We start from the raw sequence: 21103 nt of genomic DNA, 5'->3' as shown, positions 1-21103 counted from the left end.
ATTACCCCCGATTAGATTATATTTTAGGGTCAGATTTCTTTCTGTCTGCAAACCCACCAGCATGCAGAGAGGTGAACGAAACACACTGAAGCATCATAAATGCTCTGTGACAGTCAGAATTCATGAATATTATATATTTATGAAAAACATTAATTTCTAATTCATATTTTATCACCTTTGTCTTATCTTTCCTGCCGCTCTTTACTGTGAAACTCCAGATGGAGCGAATGACTGTTACAAAGAAAACTGCTTTGATTAGACACTAAAAAATGCCATTCAAACACCGGATTAGGACTGCAACTAAGGATTATTTTTATTATTGATTCATCTGCTGATTATTTTCTTGATTAACTGTTTAAACATTTAAGTTTATGAAATGAAAAAAAATGTGAAAAAATAGCATTCAGCATAACAATAGCATAACATTCACAATACAGTACTGTAATGTCTTCAATTTGCTTGTTTTATCTGACTAAGAGCCTTAAATATTAAGATATTCAATTTACTGTCATATATGACAAGAACAGACAGAATCATCACATTTGAGAAGCTGGAAACATCAAATATTTGGCATTTTTGCTTGAAAACTGTCTGAAATGATCAATTGATAGAAAATAGTTGGTAATTGCTAATCAGCTAATTGTTGCAGCTGAATAATAATCAAATGATGGGTGCTTCAGCAGGATGGATACCTGCTGAACTTGACTCCTGTGGTTGAGGTTTGGTCTGCAAGTCCACCTGCAGCCCAGCAGCACAAAGGCATTCACACTCAACTGAGTTCTAATCTCTCTAATCTTTCACTTTCTTTGCATAGCGATGCAGGTATAAATAACGTGTGGGATGTAGATGAGGCACACAACTCTACCACACGCTCACACTCCCATCGCTCACTTTGCCTAAAGACACACAGACACCTGACCAGCATCCGTGTTAGAAAGAGTAGTAACACTCATGTCATGTCGAGAAACGAAGACTGAACTACTTCTGCTTGACCTCTGTATGTTTTTTTTCCCACAAAAAGAGGCGTAAAAAATACTTGTGTGTGTTTGGGTGCACAGTTATGTACATGCACTGAGAAGATGCCAGTGTGATCTGTTTGGCCTCTTTGTTTATGGAACCGGGCCTTTCCTGCCCTCTGATGTGCGTGCTCTGTCCATGAATAGAGCTTTGTGTATGGACACACACACCCCATCCTCATGATTTGAATGCTGAGTCCATCTGATCAGTTTGTCCCAGACAGAGATAGAAAGAGTGAGAGAAAGGCAGATTTGATATTATCAGTTGCTGAATGACAGATTCTCTATAAGTGAATGTGGATATTGAGGTAAATGGAGCATGTTTTTCTGTCTTCTTATTTTTTACAACACTTCTTCTGAGTTTAGAGGTGTAATTCCTTTTTTTCTTCTTTAACTGCATGCTCCTGATTTTACAAAGAGGTAGAGGACAGAAAAAGTGGAGGAGGAGAGAAAGGGAGAAAAAGTGGAACAAAGGAAGGATAAAAGGAGGAAATAATAAGGGACTTGATGAATTAACATAAACAAATTAGAGGTGTCAAACATCCGCAGAAAAGAGATAAAACTCCTGACACCTCAGCTCAGCTCCCAGATTTGTCCATCACAGTGGGGCGTGGCCTGCGCTGCAACGTCATTGATGGTTATATAGGCTGCAGCTGTGGCGGCGGGCTCGCGCTGATGAGACAGGCAGAGCACTGAGGACCGGCGGCGCGCGCTCACAGACTCCCACTCAGCCACACACACACACACACTCCCCAAACAAAGAGAAACACGCGAGGCAGCAGAGCATCCCACCCGTTCAGCCGCGAGCTCACTTACAGAACCGCCCCCCCTCCCACATCCCTCTAAGACAGAACCGGTCCGGTCCGAGGCTCGAACGCACAGAACCGACTATGACAACAAACGGAGCGAGTAACGGAACCAGCGACATGCTGCAGATCCAGTTCGGTCTGATCAACTGTGGGAACAAATACCTCACGGCGGAGACCTTCGGCTTCAAAATCAACGCCTCCGCCACGAGCATGAAGAAGAAGCAGATCTGGACTCTGGAGCAGAGCGGCGACGACTCCAGCGGGAATGTGTTCCTGCTCAAGTCACATCTGGGCCGGTACATCGCCGCCGATAAGGACGGGAACGTTACCGGAGACAGTGAGACCCCGGGCCCGGAGTGCCGGTTCATCATCACTGCCCATGATGACGGCCGCTGGTCCCTGCAGTCCGAACCGCACGGGCGCTACCTGGGCGGTACCGAGGACCGGATCATCTGCTTTGCGCAGACCGTCTCTGTGGCGGAGAAATGGAGCGTGCACATCGCCATGCACCCGCAGGTCAACATCTTCAGCCTGACGCGCAAGCGGTACGCGCACCTGAGCGACAAGGTGGACGAGATTGCCATCGACCGGGACGTCCCGTGGGGGGTGGACTCCATGATCACGCTGGTGTTCCGCGAGCAGCGCTACCACCTGCAGACCTCCGACAACCGCTTCCTGAGGAACGACGGCGCGCTGGTCGCCACGACGGACAAGAGCACGGGCTACACGCTGGAGTTCCGCTCCGGCAAGGTGGCGTTCAGGGACTGTAGCGGCAAGTACCTCGCACCCTCCGGGCCCTCCGGTACCATGAAGTCCGGCAAGAGCGCGCGCGTGGGCAAGGATGAGCTGTTCGTGCTGGAGCAGAGCCACCCGCAGGTCGTGCTCACCGCTGCCAACGAGAGGAACGTCTCCACCCGGCAAGGTGGGTGTGGTGGTCCGGTATGTGTGAGCTGCAGGCCCAGTGGCCTTCTGGGTGACTGTGTGGGTGTGTGGGTGTGTGTGTGTGTGTGTGTTGGTATCTCATGCATCCCTGGCAGAGGAAGGGTTAAAGTGATGGAATGTCAGACTGCATCCCCCCCTGCAGCCTCCCTCTCTTTCTCACACACACACACACACACACACACACACACACACACACACACACACACACACACACACATTAAAAAGGGTTGGATATGGGACATATATAGCCCACATATTCACACACAAAGCAGGCCTGTGTGTGTATTTATATGCTGAACTGTGGGCTGTTTGGCCAGAGTCCACATCTTCATATGAAAATCACTCCGAATTAAAAAAAAACACTGAAGGCCTGTAACATGTAACATCAATCACCAGACTGAAGATAAATCCGTCACTTATTACCTCTACTTTTTATTTTACAAAGAGCTGATAAAAGCACGCTGAATATTGTCCACGGTAGCTGGGGTGTTCTTGAGTTTTACAGACTACTGACATGAAAAGAGTGTAACAAAGAAGTGCAGACAGTCTTCAGGCCTGTTAGTGTTAACAGCATCATGTGCACGTGTGCCGTCATTCAAATGTAAAACAGCTCTAAACTGGAGAAAGGCTGAACTGGCAGAACAGCTCCACAGTTAGAGGAGGAGAAGGAGACACACACACACACACACACACACACACTTTATGCCTCGTATGGTGAGCAAGAGAGAACTCAAAAATGGAAAAATGTATTACATATGGTGAGTTCATGTTGAGGTTTTCTATCCTATAATCTATTCTGGAGCATTTCACTCCACTTAAAACTTATACTCATGTTCATATTACTCAGAACTTTAAAATGCAGAACATCAGTCATCACCATGAATGCTAATGATCTCTCAAACAGAGCCTGAATCATCATTATTTTAGTTACACAGCTTTGACGTCATGGCAACCCAAAACCAAATGATCCCCTCAGTATATTTTCCTCCTGCAGCTGTATAATCAACCTGGAACACAAAGCTGAAATTAGAGCTTTTTGAGAGCAGCTGAAGTCTTCACACAGATTCATGCTTCTTCCTCTAGTTCAGACACATGACCTTTTGTTGATACATCTGGCTGAACCTCCACCTCTCATAACTGGTGGTCTATGTATCAGTAATTATTGGGTGGATACCTGCTCCAGGTGGACATACTCCAGACCTAATTATTGTTCTGTTATTCCCCTTTTTTTTCAGATTGGATCAGTGTGTTTTTGTGTGTGTGTGTGTGTGTGAGAGATAATTTTCTCCATGTGTGTCTGGTTCTCAGATGTGCGAGTGGGCAGAGATACAAGCTTGTCTCTCTCCACCTTCTTCCTTCCTTCCTTCCTTCCTTTTTTTCCCTCACCCATCTCCTCCTTTCCTTCCTTCTCTCATTGTTCCTCCGTTCTTCTTTACATCTCTTTATGCCTTCTTCTCTCCCATCCTCCTCTCACTTCCCCCTCCCCCACCCACCCTGCTCCCCCCCCCCCCCAAAGCCTTCGGGCCTGGCTGCTGTGCGTCTGAAGTCATTATCAGTGGCAATTGGTGTCTAAATAAATGACCATCTTTTGTCTCTAAAAGGCCTTATAATCAAAATATTTGAGGTCTTAGTGAGTGTGGGAATCATGCCCTTAACAACCTCTGTGAGTCAGCACAAAAAAAATTATTGATGGGTTTTTGGTAGAGACGAGGAGAACGAGTGAACACAGAGAGACTGTGGCAATGACTGTCTCGTGTAATGAATGATAGGAATATACAAATTGATGCTCTCTGAAGCATTAAATTAGCGTGCATGTGGTCAGATGAACACACTGGTGAGAATACTGTGCGGTTTAGTGGTTTTCCTCCTTCCTCATTAGAACGTTTGATCAGTCCTTCTTCTGATTTTCAGCTCCTGTCTCTCTGTCACACCCTGAGCCTCTCTGCTTTGTTTGTATGTCAAAGGAACATTTATCCGTTTTTCTCTTTCATCAGCTCCTTTTTTTTTTACTCCTCAACTGGCGCTCAGTCTCAGATACAAAATGGAGGCCAGTTTGTGGAGGGGGTTGAATAAAAAAAAAAGATCATGATTTTGAAACACGATTTAAAAACTGGCAGCTGATTTGTTGGAATTGGATGATGACATCCTCTGTAATGAGGGCATGTATTGCACTTTAATAATCCCCAAGTGAAAAAATGTCATTGCTGTCTGTGTGTCAGACATTTTGCTCAATCACATTATTTCTTTCTCTCGTGGAGGGAAATGCCACAGCAGCATCCAGCTCACACAGTTGTCATGGATAAATGAGGCAGGAGAAGTGTGAAATTCTCAAACCATTTAATAGTAAATCAAAATGTAAATACAGCACCTGTCAACAGTTATGACACACATATATGACACACTTTCTCATTCAAGTGAATGAGAAAGTGTGTCATATATGTGTGTCATAACTGTTGACAGGTGCTGTATTTACATTTTGATTTATTTCTTCTTCCTTTTTTAAGTTGGGATGTTTCATTATTTTGGACTGGAAACATTTTGTACTAACTGGCATTTAGTCACGTTTTATCAAGTCATTGATAAGTTTAGTTGCAGGAAGATTCAAAACAGTTGATTAATAAAAATCATCATTTGCAGCTTCAGATACGTTGATGCTCGCAGTGAAATGCTCATTTGGTGTGTTGCCTCCGTTCATGTTTGCTAGCTTACAGTCGTCGGCTTCTCGCCTTGGTAGGCGCATCATACATTTCTTTGCGTGTCACCGATCATGCCAAGTGTTGATCAATGAAATAGCCTGAAACTGGTGGCAGAAATGTGTAACATGTTTCCCGTGTGCACATCTCAAACAAAACTGGGGCTAGTTGACTTGTAAAAATGTTGTTCCAAAGTGATACTAGGGGTCAAAAACATCACAAGGTACCTAAGCTAAAACCATCATTTATGTTCTGTCATGACAGGATGCCGTCTGTTTTTAGTGCTAAAGAAATCCCTGTCATCATGTTACCTCATATTGAAATGATCTCAATGATTTCCACACAGTGAGTTACACTGTGATTTCAAATGTGGGAAAAAGAGAACTCAGTATCAGATTGGCGCTCAATATCTTGGATACCTTGAGATATCAGAGTTGGTATCTGGTAAGAAAAAGTTGGCTCGTTGGGTCTCTAATCAGAAGTCTGTTACTGCTTTAATGTCTTGCACAAGGAAACTTCTGCATCTTCCATGGGTACTGAACTCATGTCCTCCCTGCTCTGTCTGGCACTTATATCTGTCCATAATGAGTAGGAGGTCTGAATTTTTAGAGGAAGACCACGTTCAACCCGCCAACAACTGGGTCATTGTGATGTGAATTAAATGTTGAGTGGAATTAAACTGGCTCCAGATGTTTTTAAACCGACAGCTGCTCAGCAGCTATCTGCTTGGCAGACCTGAGCCAAGATGGCGGCTGAAGTCGGCTGGCTTCCATTAGCAGCTGAGGGTTTCGATGAGAGCGGGCTCAAGTGGGTCAGTCCAAAAGCTGCTTTGTCCAATCAAAACTGTTGGTTTTGTGACTCACACTTAATTGTTGTTGATTGTGTTCACACACTTAAACTCAGTAAATCCAGTGTAGACACACATTCTTAAATGGAGCCATGATTTGTTGAGTGTTGCCGAAATGTTGAGACCCACTTTAGAGTATTTAAATGTACTCGTTCCCATTTATGTTCACATGCAACTCTTCCTTGAAGTAAAAATGTAACTGTTTCTACCAGCTTGTTAAGTTTTGTAGTTTCAGCTACAGTTTATATTATTTTACCTTCCAGGTGAATTGTAGAGGTCAATCTGTGTTGAGGTCACTTGGGTAAGACAGGAAGTCAGACAGGTTTCTCTCAGGTCAGTTTTTTAAATGTACTATGTAAATCACTTAACTGGAAGTTGAAAACCTCTCTGATTGCTTGTGTTTTTTCATGGACTTGTAAATGTGTGGCCTGCATCTGCAACAGTAGAAGTAGTGAATAAAATGTCATAACAGATGAAAAATGAGACCCAAGTAGTCCAAAAATAACCTCACCTTAGAGGAATTCAACTGACCTTTCTCAAACAGTGACTCTGATATTCTAAGATCATTGCAGTTTATCATGAATTATGGGTTTGTTATTGTGAATCCAAGAGGAATTCATTTTTGGACATGAATTGTGATGTTCCCCGCAATTCTTCAGCATCATTTACTTTTTCTGCCGCCCACATCTAGTTTCTGCTTCGGTAATCACAATAAAGTAGTCCTTTAATTAGCCAACATGTTGACATTACTTCATATGTGCCAGTTTTATGATACTATAAAGTGTGATTCTCAAACGCAATGGATAAGTCTGTAATTTATGAATGTCAACCAAACTTGAACCCATTAAATTCAAACTAATTAAAAAGCCTTGACATGACATGTAGGGAACCAATAGAAACAAGCCTTATTTTCTGTCTGATAATGAGATAGAGTACTTTATTTATCTTCAAAGGGAAATTTCAGAACTATTAGATACACATTACAGCAGCTCTCACATTTCTGCTGTTCTCACATTCATAATTGCTATTAATCTGACCCCATGCTGTTGGTTGTTTCCTGACTGTAACATCCTCCCTCCCTTATACTTGGAAAAGGAGATGGTCACAAAGTCCCTGAGAGACTGTTTAATGACCCTTATATGGACTGAGACACCATTATCAGTCTGTTAGCCTGGAGCTCAATGGCCTTTTAACCCCCCTATTGTGTTAGAAAACGGTTTACACCTTTAATGTTCACAGGTCAAATTTGACCTGTGTTTGAATTCATTTAACTATCACTGAAAAAAACACAAATTGTCATCCAGTAAAATGTTTTATCTGCTAAGTGACTTATTATTTATCCATAACCATAATATATATACTTACTTCGATATTTTATGTACCTTAGACCACATTTAACTTACAATGTACAAACCGTTTTTAGTTTATCTATTTTATTGCATCTGATGAACAGAACAGACAAATAAGACCATGAGATGATCTGATGAACAAAATAATTCCCCAGATAACTTGTTTATATTTTTCTATATGTTAAAATGAGCAATTATTGTTATATCTGTTGTGTCATGGGTCAAATTGACCACATATACTTCCCCATGAAAAAAGGAGAAAAGTCCATTTAATTTCCAAGACATGTTATATTGGTCAATCATACAAGAAGTGTCATCTCTGGCCGTGTGTGTATGTGTGTGTTGTGCCAGGTGTGTGGTGATATGAGAAATAAAGCGCAAGAAAGCCACAGCCTATATACTGCTATACAGTGTGTGTATGTGTGAGTGAAAGAGAGAGTCGGAGGGGGATCATATTTGCTGTGTGCCACTCTACAATTGAATTCAAGTCAATACTCTTTCTTGGCATGAAACATAATTTTAATATTATTTCATAATATTATTATACTATTTTTCATTACTATTATTTTTGTTTTGTTGTAATTTTTGTTATTGATGATGGTTTGGAAACATTTACTATATATTTCTCTGCATAAACAACCCATAATTACTACCGGGTCAAATTTGACCCGTAACACAACAGATGCAACTTTTTTTTTTCATAGGCTTTAAAAAAAAAAAAAAGATCAAAATGTGTTTTATTGTATTTAGTAGGCCATTGTAGAGGATGTGATGAAGACTTATTTTGATCAGAAAAAATTAAAAGTATGTTCCACACATCTAAACTTAAATGGGTCAAATTTGACCCGAACACAATAGGAGAGTTAATTGGCCTGTTCTGCCCCTAAATTGTTGTGCAAGTGTGAGTGCTGGTTTCTAGATGAAATGGATGAGAGCCCATCATGTCCTGTTGGCTCATGGTGTGACCACTGAGTGCTGACTGCTCTCTGTAACGTATCCTCCTCCCTGCGTCTGGCTGCAGAGAAGCATCTAATTGTATATCTGGTCAGGCTGTGATTCCTGTTGGGACTGGACTGTTTTTGTGACAAATAATTACTCACCTGAATAACTGTGAGAAGGCAAAATCCTGGTACCATCTGTTACTATGGCAATAAGGCAGTACACCCTGAATGTTTCTGGCTACATCCTGTGACTAACAACCAGCCCGTCAACTGGAAATTGGATTTACAAGACTTTGGTATGAATGCATGAAGTCCCCCCCAAGTCCTCTAAAACATGACTAAAACCACATGAAAAGATTTAAAATACCAAGCAAAATACCAAAGACTCAGATCACACTTTTAAAGGAATAGTTCAACATTTGAGAAGATGGGCTTATTCACTTTCTTGTTGGAGAAAAGTCCATGCAAGTGTAAAAATGACACGTTACGTGTGGACTGTTTCTTGGCCAAGAACAGTGACTCCCTGACCTGACCAAGAGGCACTTTATCCCTCATAAAACCACAAATTGCTGATTTCACTCTTTGGTTTTTGTACAGATTAAACAAACACGATATAACATGTTATTTGTAGAGCTTTAGAGTTGCTGTTAGGCAGGTTTTGCTACAATTTGACAGAGACAGACTAGCCTTTTGTCTGTGCTTTCTTCTCTTTCTTTCTTCCTTTTGTCTTTATGCTAAAATAAACTTACCAGCTGCTGGCTGAAGATTCATATTTAGCATATAGAAATGAAAGTTGAATTGCTCTTGACATCTAACAAGGCAAGAAAACAACAATTCTGAAAACTATTAATTTTAATAACTGACTTTTTTTTAGGTTACAGTTGTTAAACAGCTGCTCTGTGTTCAGGTTACTGTTGGTAACCAGCTCAAACTATGTAATCACATTCAGATTTGTCATAAAAATCAAACATGTTAGATATATTTGTCACAGTTAAGACTGGTCTAAGCTCAATATAAAATAACCTGAGAGGAGTGCTGACTGTTTTTACAGACTCTAGAAAACACATTTTCAACATTTTCATCAAATCTGGGTTGCAATCAGGCTCTAAATCATGTATTGTGCAGTGTTTGCTTAGAAGGATAAGAGGATAGGAGGGTAACTGTGACTCCATGTTGTGTCTGGCCATGAATCAGCCCTGACACCCTTTCTGTAGCCTTCACCCCCCCCACGCTGGCAGGAAATGAGACACACAGCTTTGACCTTGGCTGGTGCGTGTTAATCCCTGCAGCGTAAATGGTCTACAACACATGAACACACTTGATGCACAAGCACACACAACACACAAAAGAGGGGAAGTAATTAATTTATGCATCCTTGGTAGTGTTCACCGGCTGTGACAGAATGTGCAGACTGTAATATGTTTATAGACCCTCAGTATGTTTGTGTTTTCAATCTGTCATCATACGTGTGTGTGTGTGTGTGTGTGTGTGTGTGTGTGTGCGTGCGTGCGTGCTGGGAGTGTGCCAGGGAACCTCTCCCCCTTCATGTCGTCTACTTTTATTATAGGTTCGGCTTCAGCTGGCCTCCAGTGTGTCATTCTGCTACTCTCTGGGTGTGTCTCCACATAAATGCCCACTAACTCACAGTCCAGCAGTGCGTCATGGTCAGTTTTTGCATCACACTGAACACAGGAAGGGTTTGAAATTGATTTGCCAAAAGATTTGGGACATCCTCAGGCATAACAAGTCTGCCCTCATTTGAGGTTTCTTTTTTTTTGCATTTGTTAGAGGAAGTGGGAGTCTTGATGTGGTCTGGTCTGGTGTTTTCCAGTTTGTCCATACTGTATGAGCAGTTTTAAGTGAGCACTGTATTCAGTGAGTAGGCTTGCTGGCTGGCTGGTCATACTGTGTGTGTGTGTGTGTTTGGATCAGAACAAAGGTTGATGGTCTGGCTCCCTGTTTGTGCCCCAGCTGGTCGCCTCCTCAGTCAGGCTCACTAAACAATAGGAGACACACAAACACCACGCACACACACAATTGAACTTGATACAATTGCGTTCGTTCACAGCAGGACCGGTGCTGGCTCACAGTAACCGAGGCCAACAATCTGTGCCTGCCGCCATCAGGCTGAATGAGGTGGGAGGGGTGGACAGAAAGATGGAGGGGTTGTTTTCAAGAGCTGGACTCTGTGTGTTTGTGTGTGTGTGTGTGTGTGTGTGTGTGTTTTGCTCTGTATTTGGTGTGGTTTGGGAGGATCCTGTATGCGTGGTCACATCTTTTGCTGTGGTTGGTGTGGTGTGCAGACCCTCTTCCCTCCTCCTCCATTAACCCTGTGAGCTTCACAGACTCATCAGTGCAGATGTATGTGGTTGTATAATAAACTCACACACACACACACACACACACACACACACAATCATAGACGAATCCTAACAGTCATCCTCAGCCTCTCTCTCTGGGTCACAGCTGAGGCTCCACAGGCCTCAAGCCGACTGTTGTTTCTCTTATATTTTCAGGTTGTGTGTGTGTGTGTGTGTGTACACCAATATTTTTCTTTCCATGTGATAACTTGTGACCAGTTTCAAGGCGTGTGTGTGTGTGTGTGTGTGTGTAAAAATGAGACACTAATCCTCTGACTGAGAGCAGATCCTCATCTCATTTCCTTCAAAACTTTCAGGTTTGTACATTATATTGACTGGATGAAATGAACCATATTTGACAGCACCTCTCCCACAGAAATTCAAATTCGAATTTATTAAAAGGTGTCACCAGCTCAATGGCAGACTCTGTTGTGCAGTTCAGCATGCAAAGTCTTTTTAGTTAGTTTCCTATTTATTGTCATATTGTGCAATGCACGTTGGTTTTCCACCAATCTTGTGTGAGAAACTAACATTGCAAGGATGAGTACAGAGTTTATTGAGTTATTTTATTGAGATAATTTTATTTTACAACAATCAAAGAGTTATTTTTCAAGATAAAAATGTCCAAATTCAGATTCCAGTTTCTCAAATGTGAATATTCAATAAACTGAATATGTTTGGGTTGTTGATAAAATAAGACATTTAAACCTCTGGACTCTGGGAAACAGTGATCCCCATTTTTCACCATTTTCTGGATCAAACAGCTAATCGATTAATGGAGAAAATACTTGACAGATTAATTCATTAATCATTAGTTGCAACCCTGGTTTAGTTAGTGAATGTCTCGGGTGCATACTGGATATTTTCGATGCTTCCTGCCCGCAGTCAACATCTTTAATTTGACAGTTTCTTGCCAGAAAGTATTGAGTGTTTATCGACTTTACTCCTGATAAATTACATCATCAAATCAATAATTGTCGATGTTGGGACATTGTAGATCCAGGATTTTTAAAATGGATTTCTCGTCACAGCATTTATGAACATTTTTGCTGATAACTGGACTTGAATTTTGAATTATTAAAACAAATGTTGTGGTTTTGTGCAGGTTTGGTAGAGTTAACTCTGGGGAGTGTTTATAAGCAGATAGCATTTAAAAATTGAAGGTCATAACTAACTTTATGCTGATGATTATTGTGATTTATAGTCTTATAGTCTACTTATATATAGGTCCAAGTCACTGAGTGATAAACTGGTAACCTTTAGAGAATGGGTGCTTTATGTTTGAGGTTTCAAATAAAGTAAAAACAGATGATTTTTTCCTTCTTTTTTTGGTAACATGTTGGAATAAGCTCCTTCAAGTTGTAGGTGAGTCACTAATCCCGCTGTAAGTTCGTTGTGGGGAGAATCACTCAGCAGATGTTTTACGCTCTCTCTCGCCTGCCACAGTAATGAATGTTCTCTGCTGTGCTACTGTACGGAGAATCTGTTGGCCGACCAGGAAGCAGTGAGGATTAGAGCAGAGTTTAGAAATGTGACTGATTCTGGAGTCTGACCCTCTTCTCTCCTCATTTTTCCTCCTCTAGTCCACCTCTAACGTGTTCCTTCAAACCCTCTCTGTCTGTTGCTGCTAAATTTACATTTCATCTTCTTTGACCATGTGGTTCCCATTAAGGCCAGTTATATTTTCCTTTACAATTGTGTGTGTGTGTGTGTGCTAGGAGCATATGTGTGCACATGTGTACATCCCCACATATTTCTGCAGAAACTCAATCTGTCCACAGAGGCCAGAGCTCCTGAGTTGACTTTAGTGGGCACTCGACAGGAGCGAGTATTGTGTGTTTCTTTCTTTCTTTTGTTTTTTTTCCTGCACATAAAATGTGAGCAGTAAGTCTTCAGCAACTAACACTTACGTAATACTTGCTCTGTGGTAACACAGACTTGACTGGGATCTTGGTTATTTTCAATATAAAGTACATCTTTGGCTTCAGTTTGTTTACAGCTTGTGTTGAGACATCATGTGTTGTGTAAAGGGAAAGAGGAGTAATCACCAAGGATACTTTGAAACTGTCAGGGATTGTCTGAAAATTACTGGTTGGGGACATGGGAATTGTATGTTTTGACTTTTAAAAAAATCAAGGCCCTCCTTATGAGTATTTTCTAGGACTCTCCACTCCATGATGTCAAAAATAACAGGGACTATTGGTTCGACTGATTTCATCATTAAAGGGGAACTGTGCCGATTTTACACATCAGTCTGTTTACAGGTCTTGAGGAGTACTGCTGCACATGTGAAAAGTTCTATATATTTAGTCTGATAAATTGCCTCAAGTGACATAACTTGATTTGAGTTGTCATCATTTGAATTATGATGGGCTAAAAGACAGGATTGCTGTCCTATGCATATGGCAAAGCTTACCTTTATGAGCCATTGCACAAACTCATTTGTAACTATTTAATCACTTACCTACAATAAATCTTTCAAGCAAGGCTGAACTAAAGAAATTAAAGCCACCTTCCCTCATGCAAAAAACAAAAAACACATACCCCTCCCTTTCTGACTCCAATTCCCCCCCCCAAATAATTTTTGTACAGTCCCTTACTAGACATCTTTGTTCATCAGTTTTATGATGATTAGTTCATGCCAGGACTTATTTTGGCATAAAATATCATGACCAGTTGTTTTGTTTTGTTTTTAGGGCAGATTTTCCCTGTAATGTAATCAGCGTGACCACACTTGAGCCAGTTGTGGGGCTGCAGAGAACAAGAAACATGGAAAAACTGAGATGTAGAGGGGGGGGCGGGGTAGGGGGTTGCCACACATGAAATGGGAGACGGAGAGGCAACACATGAGTGCCTCGGTTTGTTTTCTCAAACACATCTTTCTTTCTCTCTTGGTCTCGTTCCCTCTCTCGCTCTGCACACATTTACACAGCAGGCCAACAGACAGTCTCTCAATCCGGCCCTCTGGCTATAGGCCCATCGACGCCATGACCTCATCATATACAATACCGTGTATTGTCCTGCATTAACTGTGTGTATGTGAGGGAAGCGGTACACTGTAGGGTTGTGTATGTCTTCATCCTATAGTTGACTCATGTTTGTTTACCTCTTTGTTGCTCTTAAGTGCCTGAGTGGGGTTGATGTGATTTTTAATGAGGTCTGGTGTTGTGTACACATACAGTGGGGTGAACAGATGCACACACACACACACACACACACACACACATACACACAGAGTAGCCTTTTGAACTACAGATTTAAAATGACTGTAATTAGAGCTGTTACCGTACTAATAATTATTTTCATTATCAACTGTCATTTATTTTCTCCATTAATCGAGTCTATAAAACATCACAAAATAGCAATAAATCACTGTCGAATGTTCCCAAAAACTCCAGGTGGTGTCTTCAAGTTGCTTGTTTTGTTTGACCAACAGTCCAAAACCCAAAGATGTTTAATTTACAACGATTTAAGAGAGCAAAGCAGCCAAAGATCCCCTCTAGACATGTTTAATGTATAAAAAGTCTGCTGTGAGTCATAATTTGTGTCTGATATGGTTTTACCACTACAAGTTCAATTAACTAGTTAAAAATGATTGAAAGCACATCTACTACTTCTCCCTCATTGGAAAATACTGAATCTATTAATATGCAGATAATCAATATAAAGAATAAATACTATTCTCAGTGTACGTGTGTGCACCGGACGCTTCAAGTTTCCACATCAGACTTGTGTAAGTTGTATACTGGACCATGATTGGCTAGTTGTGATGTCACAAATCATGCTCATATGCAGATTTAAGGTTAATACAGAGAAACTTTCCTTTAGCTCTTCACCAGATAAATGTGGAAACATCCTTCAAACTCATACATAGCATATAGATTGTTCTGCACAGGAAAGGTCAAACATCCAAGTACAATAAGTAAAAGATCATTTTTGAGTGGAGAGGGACTTAAAACAATTAACTGATGATCAAAATTGTTGCAGATTAATTTTATATTGACTGATTAACTGATTCATGTTAGATGGCTGTTTTGTGACCGTCCACTATGACGACTAATCCTTTGAACTATATTGGGGTCTGTCTGGACTATGACAGATGTGTGTGTGTGTGTGTGTATGCGCAGCTGTGTGAAATCCTTCACTAATCCAAGCTGTCTGATGTTGCTCATTTAGTGCGTCTGATCCTGACCACAGGATCTGTGTGCGTGCGTGTGCATCTGGACTGTTGCTTGTTAGTCTTCATCTTCATGCACATTCCTCAGTCTGCGGCTATTTGCTGCCCTGACATGTGCGTTGGACTCATGACTGACCCACTGGCCTGTATTTTAACTAACCTTACCTCCTCCAACCATCTCACCTTGCCCAGGTATGGACCTGTCAGCCAATCAGGATGAAGAAGGGGACCAAGAAGTCTTCCAGGTGGAGATCTGTCGTGAAAACAGGAAGTGTGCGTTCCGGACCGCCGCTGGGAAATACTGGACCCTCACTGCAAACGGCGGCCTGCAGTGCACCGCCTCCACCAAGTAAGCATCACACATATAATTACATCTGAAACTCAAGATTCACCACAAACACACCTGCTTCAATCTGTCAGCGCGTGTGTGTGTGTGTGTGTGTGTGTGTGCTCACCTCTCAGAAGCAGTGATTGTGTGTGTTGATCATGGAGAACCTGATACTGGTCTGTCACAGCTCTTAGTCTGTTGTTCTTTCTGGTAACTTGAGCTGTGACATGACTTGAGAGTTTTGTGTGTGTTGGGTGTGTGTGTGTGTGCGTGCAGTGGGGGGTGATGACAACGTGTGTGTGCGTGGGAGGTGAAGAGTGAGTGCGCTCATGTCACGGCAGTGGTATGTTGTGGGAGATTGACTGCATTTGTGCGCAACCTCAACCTGTAGAGTGATTTTCTTTTATGTGCAGTGGTTCTGTCCGTCCACTGCTGCCTCTTAACCCCCTGACCTTTGACCCTGAGCTCCTGGTCGCTTCCCTGTGAGGCCCCAGATAGATTTAGGAGCAGAGGCTCAGGCTGCTCTCATAGCTCGTCATCTTTCAGCTCTAAGCATAGTACGTGGTTCTTTTTATTAGTTTTTATGATGATCTTTTGTTTAGATTGTGTTTAAATCTCTGTTTTATTGATGCAGAGAATGAGTGCGGTGCTCAATAGAAGCTGCAGATGCACAGTCATAAAGCAGATGTACAGTCATAAAGCAGTTTACAAAAGTTATACAGATCCAATAAGTTAATCTGATCCAATATCAGGAGGGTCAGAGAAGCATGTGTCCTGAATTAACTTTTGGGGGGGGGGGGGGGTCTCACACCAGTCCATTTTGTTAAGATAAGAGAAAGCAGAGATGGTCATTGACACAAAGGGGTCACACAGCCGAGCGCTCGGCAGGAAGTTCGCCGAATTCCTCTATCACATTCTTGAGATTTGACTCGGCTTCACTCCTCCTTAGATTAGACCACAAAAATCTTCTTCTCGAACCAAGTCCTCTTGCGGTTTCCAACTCTGAGAGGGAAACGTTTAGGAGAGTGTGTCAGAGCTTCCCTGATTAAAGGTAACAAGGCAAGAATGATTGAGGAATGTTGAAGCTAAACTGGAAAATAAACCTTAATCTCTGCCAAGTGAAAGGATTTCACAAGCTGCTTTATTCAACTTAACTAAAGACAAGTGAAGCTTATCCCTCTAGCCTGAGCTTACCTATCCAATTACCCAACAATTACTTGAGCTCTGGATAAAACAGCTGTAGCTTTCTAAAAGGAGAGCTGAATGTTAATGCGTGTGTGTGTGTACACTTGACACTCATGCAGGTGTGCCACTGGATATCTAACTGCCATGTAAATGTGATTATCTCTCATGCCTTTACTTTCTCTGCCTCTCTCTGCGTGTAGGTCGGCTAATTGCTACTTTGACATTGAGTGGCGTGGGAAGAGGCTGACTCTCCGGGCTGCTAATGGGAAATACGTCGCCGCCAAGAAAAACGGCCAGCTAGCAGCCACCATCGACTCTGCCGGTCAGTTTGATTTGTTGATCCAGCCGTTCAGACCATGACACGTAGCAAACGGATTCACTTTTCAGCAGCAGTGGAGGAATGTCAGTAAAGGAATTAAATCATGGCTAAATGTTCCAGTTGTTCCTGGGCCTCAAAAGCTTCAGCGCTTCGGAGCAGAGTTACATAACGTAGCGTCGTTGTATACTTTGGGGATTCAGCTTTGTTGATGTCTTTGTTTATTCTTTTGCAATGTTCTCGTTGTGTTTCTTAAGTTAATCATGTTGATTGGAAACATCATGAGAAAACTCCTGACTATGCAGAACACTTCTGCCCAGATTTCCTAAATGTTTAGTCAATGACGAGCCTGCAGAATGAAACCAAAATATCAAATCAGAAAGGTGTGCCAACAGTGAAAAGATCCCTAATAATTCTGGACAAAAACTAATTACCATGCCTACATATTGATTTAAGTTGAGGCCATGCAAATTGAACTTGTTCCCAATTCATCCTTACTTAATAGCACCCGACTATTGCAACACAGAGTTATCAAAATGCAATGTGAGGACTTTGTTTGGCTTATCAGAGCAACTGTTTTCATTACTGCAAGACACAAGCATCCAGTCAGCAAACAGATCAGAAGATGCTCCAGTTATAAAGTTGGCTCTGGGTGCTGGCATGGTGGATGAAAGCTGACGCTTTTGCTTTGTGCTGCACTTTCTGACAAGCGTCTGTTAGCTGTTAGAATTTTTTTTTTTGACACAAGTTGCTTCTCATACATGGTTTTTAGTGAGAAATATAAATAATCTGTCCTCTTAGCTTAAGCAACCAAGTTTCAAAAATGCCCTAATTGCCTTTGCAATGCCAGCGTTGGTGTTTTGGATGATTTTATATATTAGCATATGGTGAAATTAACGGTTTAAGTTGTCATGTCTTTGCAGTAGTTTTTACACTTTGACACTTATACATCTATTTATTCACTGTGTCTGCAGGGGAGTCTGAGGAGTTTATCATGAAGCTGATTAACCGCCCAATCATCGTGCTGCGTGGGGAGCACGGCTTCATCGGCTGCAGGAAGGTGACGGGGACGCTGGACTCCAACCGCTCCTCCTACGACTACTTCACTCTGGAGTTCAGAGACGGAGCCTACAGCCTGCAAGGTCAGTTTACATTGAGGTGTTTAGCTGACAGCAGGTAGAGGGTCCAAGCAGGACACAATGACTGAGTCACAGGTTAGCTGTTTCATGTTGACTGTTACATGTGCAGCAGCAGTACACAGCTGGCAGATAGGTTGTTTGTCAGAGCATGGGGGAGGGGCTCCTGCAGGCATACAAGGGATTAAAATCATTTATTCTCTGAGCGATGCTCATTATGGACTTAATCATGGGGCGTTGGTGCCAAAAAGAGGGATTTGATTTGGATAATTTTACTCCCTTCACATTACGTAATTCAAACAAAGCAGTTTTAAGCCGAACCTTTTGTTCCCTCCCTTTCCATTTTCACACCCTTCTGCCATGTTTCCAACACACAATATCTCCATCTACGCCCTTGTGTCACACCCTTGCACCTTTTGCTCAATCTCCTCTAATCTTCTCTAATCCATCCTTTCCTCCTGTATTTCCTTTCTCCCCCTGCAGACTCGACTGGTAAATACTGGATGGTGGGTAACGAGCAGTCGGTGGTGAGCAGCAGCGACACGCCTGTCGACTTCCTCTTCGAGTTTTGCGACTACAACAAAGTGGCCGTCCGCCATGTTGCTGACGGCAAGTACCTCCGCGGCGACCACGCCGGTGTGCTGAAGGCCAACGCCGACGACCTGGAGACCGCCACGCTCTGGGAGTACTGAGGGAAGGGGGGGAAAGCACGGCAGCGTGGATGCGGTCGCCCACTGCTGCGATGCTGATGAATGAAGTGCGGCGACGCAGCACAGCAGCACCACCTGTCCATACATCTACCTACCCACAACCCACACTACACTTTCCCTTCCATTCCTTTATATTATAGCCTGTACTTATGACTTTATTTGTTGATAAACTGCACAGAGAGAAGAGGAAGGATGGAAGAAGAGGGAAGGAGACACTTCTTTCTCTCCTGCCTCCCTTTCCTTCCTCTTTATCTACCTATCCCTCCCTTTCTCAGCTCTGCTTTGCAGTGCCGACCTTTATCTGTTGCCATAGTTACCGCGGGGCTGTGCACTTTTCTGCTCCGATCTGGTTCGCTGCTCAACCTGTCACTCACCCCCCATCCTCGCCTTACGATTGGGCCCCCTTCTCGCTCAGCCGGGCCATCCTATCTCCCAGAGCAGAGCTACGTTTAAAGCCCCTCCTCTCTGAGTTAACCCCTCGTCTTTCTACTTGTCTCTATTGTCTGTGTGAGCAGCACATGGTGGCAGTATTTATGGTGTCTGACCTGGTGTGGTAGATCTGTTTCTACCTGATCGAATCTAAAAACTGATCCACGACTGGGTAAAGTCTGCTTCAGCTGCTTCCTTCCAGCTGGAAATAAAAGATCAAGAAAGTGGGTCTGTTTTTTTGTGCGGTTTGGTTGAGTAGAAACAGATTTTCTGTATTCGTGTGGAAGCTTCTATCAGATCAGGCCTCGTATGTTTGTTTCTGGAGCAGGCCCTGTTGCCTCTGTGTGATGACTATGTGATATAACTGGAGTGGATCTGATGATGATGATAAAGATATCGAAGATAATGTACCTGACGGGTTTAATCTCACTCTTCATCTCAACTGTAAAATATTCAAATGTAAACCAGTTTCCTGTGTTGTTCTCTAGCTGTGTTCTCATTGGTTGGCAGGGAGTCTGATTCTCCTGGACCAAACAGGACGTAGGAAGTTAAAACACATGTCCTCCTTCCCCCTCCACAAACCTATTGTCCCGAGAACAGTATAAAGCAAATTTAAAAATAAACACTGTGCGGTCACTTATGTTTACTGCACTCACCTGTCTTACTGGAAGAAAAAGCACTTGCTAAAACACACAGTTGGATTCATTTCTTTTTCTATGTCCAAGGCACAGACATTATCATGGGTGGGCGTTCAGTAGGTAGCCATAGCAACTGGAGTGAAATGATTTATAGACCCTTATGAAAGCTGCTTTTTGAATCCCTCGACCAAACATAAACCTCAACCTTTATCTCTAGACCAAACCTTTGATACTGGATTAACAAACCATCTCAGTCACTCGCACACAACTGACAAAACTGGAACCTGGTGCTACTGACTCACTCATAACATGTTCAGATATGTTACCGTCACCTGTCGAGCATCTCACATACTGTCTGGACCAACAGATCAACAAATCAAGAGAAACATGTGTGCATGAGATTAGGAATCTGCTTCTTTTTTGGTTTTAGTTTCAGTCTGAACTTTGAGCAGTGTCGTGGCAGCCTTTTCAATGAGATATGATTAAATCTTATTTCTTTGTGTTGGATGTTTCTGACTCATCAGTGAAGGTGAGGGGGAGATAAGTTTTTTTTTTTTTCTTCTAAAAAGAGAAGCAAACTTGTCTTTCTGCTAAATTTATCGTCTATTTGACTGAAATATTTTCTGTTATGCAGTCGTGTAGCACATTGCTCCCATGAGTCCTCACTACTTTGATTCTCTACCCTTCAAACATTCCTCTGATGTGGGAATCAGTATGGAAAACCAATCATTGTAGTCCCATGAAATGATACATGATTGTAGCCAGCTCCTAACAACATCCGTCCCATTTTTTCTATCTGAAGTTTAGTCCATTTTTGCAATGAAGGGTTGAGAATCTCAAGCGAATGAAAGGAGCGGTTATCCTCGGAGAAACTGTCTCCAAGGTAACCAAGTCCAAGGCTTAGACAAACGGATGTGGAAGGGTAAACATGTGGTAATGACTGTGCCTTACTCTTGAGTTTTTGGGCAGTAGGAAAATAAAAGATTAAAAGAAAAAAGTCCACATCTTTGCTTTGTATAACTGGAAATTCCTTTTGTATTATTATTTTGTATAATTTTTTGATATTGTGGATTAATCTCTCTCGTGCCATTGGTTCACCTGAAATCCAACGACCAATAAAACTGGGATTTGGAATGCTACACGTGTCTTTTATTGTTTCATCTTGGCCTTGCTTGGTGAGTTTCACTAGAATCCTGGTGTTCCCCATATGAAACTACCATTAAGATT

General features: G+C 42.2%; 1 protein-coding gene across 1 annotated transcript; it reads left to right on the top strand.

Moving 5' to 3' along the window:
* The first annotated feature begins 1675 nt into the window (after positions 1-1675).
* Positions 1676-21015, top strand: fscn1a (fascin actin-bundling protein 1a). Its single transcript, XM_067615778.1, has 5 exons — positions 1676-2747; positions 15327-15483; positions 16848-16969; positions 17938-18105; positions 18583-21015. The coding sequence occupies exons 1-5, from the start codon at positions 1907-1909 to the stop codon at positions 18789-18791; spliced, it is 1497 nt and encodes a 498-aa protein (XP_067471879.1). The 5' UTR covers positions 1676-1906; the 3' UTR covers positions 18792-21015.
* The last annotated feature ends 88 nt before the right edge of the window (positions 21016-21103 follow it).

This window comes from Thunnus thynnus, chromosome 17, assembly GCF_963924715.1.
Source record: "Thunnus thynnus chromosome 17, fThuThy2.1, whole genome shotgun sequence".
NCBI classification, from domain to species: domain Eukaryota; kingdom Metazoa; phylum Chordata; class Actinopteri; order Scombriformes; family Scombridae; genus Thunnus; species Thunnus thynnus.
Note: the sequence above shows the minus strand (reverse complement) of the source record. Positions and strands in the feature narration are given on the sequence as shown.

What these genes read in the sequence shown, in the direction of transcription:
- fscn1a (XM_067615778.1), top strand. Translation starts at nt 1,907, where the DNA reads ATGACAACAAACGGAGCGAGTAACGGAACCAGCGACATGCTGCAGATC. An exon ending in CAGTGCACCGCCTCCACCAA is followed by an intron (nt 15,484 to 16,847) that starts GTAAGCATCACA and finishes CTCTGCGTGTAG; the next exon opens with GTCGGCTAATTGCTACTTTG. An exon ending in AGCCACCATCGACTCTGCCG is followed by an intron (nt 16,970 to 17,937) that starts GTCAGTTTGATT and finishes CTGTGTCTGCAG; the next exon opens with GGGAGTCTGAGGAGTTTATC.